The sequence below is a fragment of the Lactuca serriola genome, chromosome 4 (assembly GCF_051521515.1).
Source record: "Lactuca serriola cultivar US96UC23 chromosome 4, Lser_US96UC23_V15, whole genome shotgun sequence".
NCBI classification, from domain to species: domain Eukaryota; kingdom Viridiplantae; phylum Streptophyta; class Magnoliopsida; order Asterales; family Asteraceae; genus Lactuca; species Lactuca serriola.
Window position 1 is genome coordinate 343,236,086 of NC_136411.1, and position 5,716 is coordinate 343,241,801.

The 5,716-nt window shown below is 35.6% G+C and overlaps 1 protein-coding gene across 1 annotated transcript; it reads right to left on the bottom strand.

Annotated features, from left to right (window-relative positions):
- Positions 1 to 624: 624 nt before the first annotated feature.
- Positions 625 to 3,682, bottom strand: LOC145097521 (BTB/POZ domain-containing protein SR1IP1-like). Its single transcript, XM_079035097.1, has 5 exons — positions 3,596 to 3,682; positions 3,444 to 3,513; positions 2,780 to 3,379; positions 2,020 to 2,526; positions 625 to 1,454 (listed from the first exon to the last, which is right to left on the bottom strand). The coding sequence occupies exons 1-5, from the start codon at positions 3,613 to 3,615 to the stop codon at positions 882 to 884; spliced, it is 1,770 nt and encodes a 589-aa protein (XP_078891223.1). The 5' UTR covers positions 3,616 to 3,682; the 3' UTR covers positions 625 to 881.
- Positions 3,683 to 5,716: the final 2,034 nt, after the last annotated feature.

The following is a 5,716-nucleotide window of genomic DNA, read 5'->3' on the forward strand; positions in this document are numbered from 1 at the left end:
TCAACGACAAGTCGGGGTTCTGGGGTTTCCAAAGGGGCAACACCCCTTTGGCGGGATCTAGGGGCACTGCCCCTAACTGGGTCAATGGGATAGAGCCCCTGGGGTCCTTGCAGGGTCAAGGCGCAAAGCCCCTGCGGGGTTTGGGGAAGCACCCCAAAAAATCTTTGAAATTTACATATAGGAACATAGTGGGAAATTCAAATTTTTGAGGGTGATTATGGTAAAACTAATGAAATTCATTAGTTTTGGAAACCCTAAATCCTCATTAAAATCCAGATTTCCCTGACTTGCTTCGACGTCAACCCATGACGGTCAACCCTAAGAGAAACCTTAATCTCGTTTATTATATAAACGACTCTTCTCTTTGAGAAGAAATACACGAATATCATTAGCTCTCTTTTTCGTCAAACAAACAGAGAATCCTTTTGGCAATTTGACTTACAATTTCTGTGTGTAGAATGATAAGTGTCATCTTGGATAATCGTAAGCTAAATTTCTTGTAACTCAAACACAGGATAGAAATATCAGTTCGGAAAGTGCTTAGACGATCCAAGTGGTATCCAGATCTCCAACGTAAACCTTATAATTCCAACAGTACTAACACTCTTTAATATAAAATCTGTGTAAACAAGCAACGATTCATGATTGATGGAGTAATTATAGTTACGTGCACTCAATGTATGCATATTTTTCCCATTGAAGAGTTCAATGCTATTAAACTCTAAATCCATTGAATGCCTAAAAGACTTTCTGCAACAAGTTAGCCGCAGCTGGCAAGGCCAATGAAACTCAAGACCCTAGACATGATATACTTGAGCTTTATAGAAATATCACACAAATATATAAAATGCATGGAATTGAGACACCTCTTGTCAAACAAATCAAGACATTGAATGTCTCCGGTCTTTACTTGGTTTATTCCTGCCTCTTGTACTCAATGGTACAACCCCATCAACTCGTAGAAGTGGCATTAGCTTCCCCAGCTTTTTCGATAGAGAATTTAAAAACGACTTCCGAGGAAACAGTGGCTTATGATCAGAAGAATAACGAGTAGGAACACCCGGGCTGCGGACTATAGATTTCTCACTAGACAATCTTTCCACTTCTTTCAATTTCATTTTCATTTTTAAAAGCTCAAATTTCAGGTCCTGGTTTTCTTTTTTCAGCCATGAAAGCTCATGGGATAATGGCTTGTTTGTGGCGGTGGCAGTCGGGATGGTGGCGGAGGTGGAGGCGGTGGTGGTGGTGGTGGTGGTGGGTTCAACTGCTAATAGACCATCACCACCCATGGAGTCTCTTAACCGTTGTTGTTCATAGAAAATAACGTGAACCACAGTTTGCACAGGAAGTCTGTCATTTTGGGCAGCATGTGCACATGCTTCTCGTGAAAGCTTTTCACAGTCCATCAAGCTGCAAACTTTCTTTCTTTCCATATCACTTAATGTTGGATGAACCTGCAAAATGTCACAGAAATAAGGATTTAAGTCATAATTTAGCAACAAACTATTACGAATGTCAACATTTAATCACTTTAATGTTATTCAATGTGTACCATTATGACCTGGGGTCTGTGGTACTAATTTATTAAACCAATATTGGCGTTTTGTAGAAAAACTAAACAAGCAAAACAAATGTTGGTTACCCATTTATGACATTAACCTTATCACCTGCTATTTGGAGCAAGTGGGTCTACATGGCAGTTTAGTCATTTTTAATGCCAGGGAGGGTGACTAACTATTTCACATATATTATTATTTATATAAAACAAATAAATAAAAGCTTTCAGTGAAGATGGACAAATAGGAACACAGGAAATATAGTTGGTTCTCATTGTATACATTAAAAAAGAGTAGAATGAGTCACAGCCACGTGAAAACTGGTAAAACCTAGAACATTAAGTAGTTGGAGTCCAAAACAATTAAAATGAGTAAAGTGACTAAATGAGAACGTACGTCCTAAATTATGACATACACCCTATAAATGATATATAAATGTTAATAAGAAGATACACATGCATACCTTCAAGTAAATATCAATGGCTCTATAAATTGCATCATCGGATACCTTAGCTTGTTCTGGAATATGTTCAAAAAAATTGATAAATTTTGTTAGTAATAAATTCCTATCAGAAGCTATCTCAGCAAGATAACTTTCCATTAACTTTCCAACTTTTTCCATGTCGTTTTCTTGATTATTATTGATTTCTAATATGTGTTCAAGGTAATTCATCATGACTCTTTGGACAGTATCAACATCAAACAATGTGTCACCATCACAATGAAAAGATGGAATTAGTATGTCATCCAAAACTGCATGCCCGAGTTGTAAGCCCATTCGTTTTTCTAAGTCTAGCTTACATGCCATTGTTGTTTCAAGATATATGGCTGCCCGAAGTAACATTGAAAGGAAACTGACCGACATTGTGTTTCTTTCTCTTGGTAGGAGGCTTACTATTGTTTCTAGAACTATCCGCTTTTCATGCTCTTGTTTTGAGTCAAAAATTTTTTTCTTCTTTCTGTGTATCTCCTGTTTGATGTTAAATTGTAGAGATGAATAAATGGACAATATATTAATTAAAACATTGTACTTTGAAAAAATCTATCCAATTATAGAAGTGAAAATTGCTTTCTATTTGTAATAAATTGCTATAATTTGGTAAATTTTTCAAAGTACTATGATGTAATAGGAAAAAAAAAAGTTGGATGCTATAACAAAAGTATGCTAAGATTTCTTGCAATTTACCCTTCTTTAAATACACCTAAAAAAAAAGAAATCTTACCAAACCTTGAAGACATTTTTGGGCATAAAGCATTAGAATCGGACCAAGTTCATATTGTTTAAATCCCCTTGAAATCATTGCAAGAAGAACCCTTTGAAATATATCGATTCTAAGCACAACTAAATCTTCAGCCCACCAATCAACTACACCTTTCAGATTCGATGAAGAAGAAACAAAATCACTCGTGCTTCCAGAAGAGAAAAGCTCACATTCTCTGGTTACTATATATGCAATAGTATCAATACACCGAGTAATTAACTTAACTTTTTCAGCCATTGGTAACAAATTTGTTGATGATTGCAAAATGGTAACAGCACCAGCTAATGTCTTAAGTGCTATTTCATCTAAATAGCTTTCAGATCTTGTTACAAGGTTTCCAATTGCATAATCTTCTGTCATTTCAAGAAACTCTGAAACACATCTCACTATTGAAATGTTTTTTGTTGATAATTCAAAGTTCATTCCATAACAAAACTTTGCTGCAAGTTCAAATCCTTCTGGGCCTCCAGGGACATCAGGGATTTCAATTACTAAAGGATCAGAATGTGTGGGATTCGCTAATATTTTTCTTATGTAACCACACTTGGACACCAATGGAAACTGCATAAAAATACAAAAATAAGATGGATAATAACAAGAGGATACTCACAATCAAAAATCATACCTTGTGTAATGGAAAAGAAGCACCTCCAATGTGAACTGTAACATCACTTGGGATTTCATGGGAGAAAAGCCTGTTAACATTGAAAAAAAAAGTCGCTTTAAATGGTCAAAGATACAAGTATGGAATAAAAATTGAGAGTGATGAAAGCAAACCAATCACTAGTTTTCTTCATGGCAGTAAGTTGCTGACTCTAGTCTCTTGGCAGGCATTTTAAGGGCTCTGGACATCTACTGTATCAATGATTGATTAATCATAAAAAGCATCAAGTTCTATATTTCACCACATACTCATTACGATAAAAAGTTTTACAAAAGTACACATGTACATTTCACTTGGTTTTACCAAATGAACAAGGATTTGTTTTTTTTATTTTTTATTTTCCACCATTGTTATCTATCTAGCATTAAATGTACAATAACTATCAACATCTTTAAGAAAATACCCACGATGGATATATTTTAGCATTTGGCCAAAAAGGAGAAAATAGTAATTTTTTCAAAGTTGGTATTTTGGATATTTGTGAGAGAAATGAGGATAATTACAAGAAATGGGTGGAATTTGCGACTGTGTAGTGGTGAGTGCGAATAGTATTTTGGAATGTTTGATCTTTAACCGTGTAAATGATCTCAGTCAGAAGTGATTCTTGGCGAAAAGCCATTAATACATCCAAACAAAAAAGGGGAGTTCAAATCGATCTGTCCCAACAGCAAAAGGACTGATGGCAAATCTGGGTGGGTAACCCCACAACCTCATTGCATGTCTTCTCTTTCACTGTAGCAAATAATTAATGAAATACAACTGGAATTGGAATATCTTTAACTTGGCCTGAAATCGTTTGGTTTGATGTGATTGATGTTTGGATTTTTGAAAAAGAATATTGGTGATCATTTTGTCTTGAGAAAATTAACATCTTAGCTATTCACGATATTAACGATATTTGCAAAATTTTCAACGTCTAATGATAGTGTATTTTCAGGTTAAGTAACATGCATCTGGACACTGAGCATTATGATCATTCGCGTTAATATCATAGTGTTATCAGATCCTACACAAAATCTTAAACGACTAATGCTGACCCTCTTCCTAATCTAATCTATCAAATACAAAAACATCAAACATTAATTTAGACAATGTAATTTGTTGAAAATCTATACTTAATTGATGTGACAAAATTAACGAGTCTGAAAACATTTGGTTATTAGATCAAGTTATGATCAGTTATATAATGTGTGGCAAGTTTTATGATAAGAAAATTTACTGAATTAACTTCAAAATTAAGCAATTATATAATTTTAAGTTTTAAGTTATTTAATGTAAGCTACAAATATGACTATTAACATAATGTATACTGTACATGAACCACTAATAAAATAATAGCTAAATATTCCTTACAAATGATAGCATTACATTGAGAATATGGAAGAGGTGATTGTACCTTTTGTTGTGTAATGAAAATTTGTTTCGTTGTGGGTAGCTTAAATTGGCACTATTTGGATAATAGGGCATGTGTATTGTTCGTATACGCCAAAATCTTCATCTAACAATTGTATGGAGTCGTCTAAAAGATTATAAACCCAAATCGCAAATCAAGAGCTCGTGTAACAATGTATCATAGCTAGTGATCTACTTTAATCGATGATCATGAGACAAGTACTTGATTGTCATTTCTTCATGTGTTCCATATTTATCTATATTTGAGACTGTGAACATATCTTAAATTTGTGAATAAATGTTTACATTATTTAGCACACTAGTCAGTTTGGTATAAGATAATACTAAAAGTCTGTACGAATTCCTAGGGTTTGTGTCGATGACAACACATACCAATATTTCCTTTTTGTAGGGTATGAGTCACTACAAGAAATATCGGTGTTAGCGGCGACACCTTTAGCGGCGAAATTGGCTATTAGTGGCGACATGTAATTGACGCGTTACATGTCGCCGATAATATCTGATGTCGCCGCTAAAGGCATCGCCGCTAATGGTGCTACAGTGTCGATCCGCGTCAAATCAACCATGTCCGTTCGATCTGCTTTTCATCCAACGGTGAGAAATGAGGAAAAAGGGCGCTATGTTTTCCCTCCAGGGGTGTCGCTGCTAATACCCTATTGTCGCCGCTAAAACCCTAGCGTCGCCGCTAATACTCGTCGTAGATAACCCCCCCACTGCGTCACTTTCCTGTTCGTTCTGCTTCCTTTCACTCCTCCAACGATAATCGGCGACTGCACCTCCGAGACCTCGTTTGCGCCACAGGACTCGTCTCCGGCAGCCAT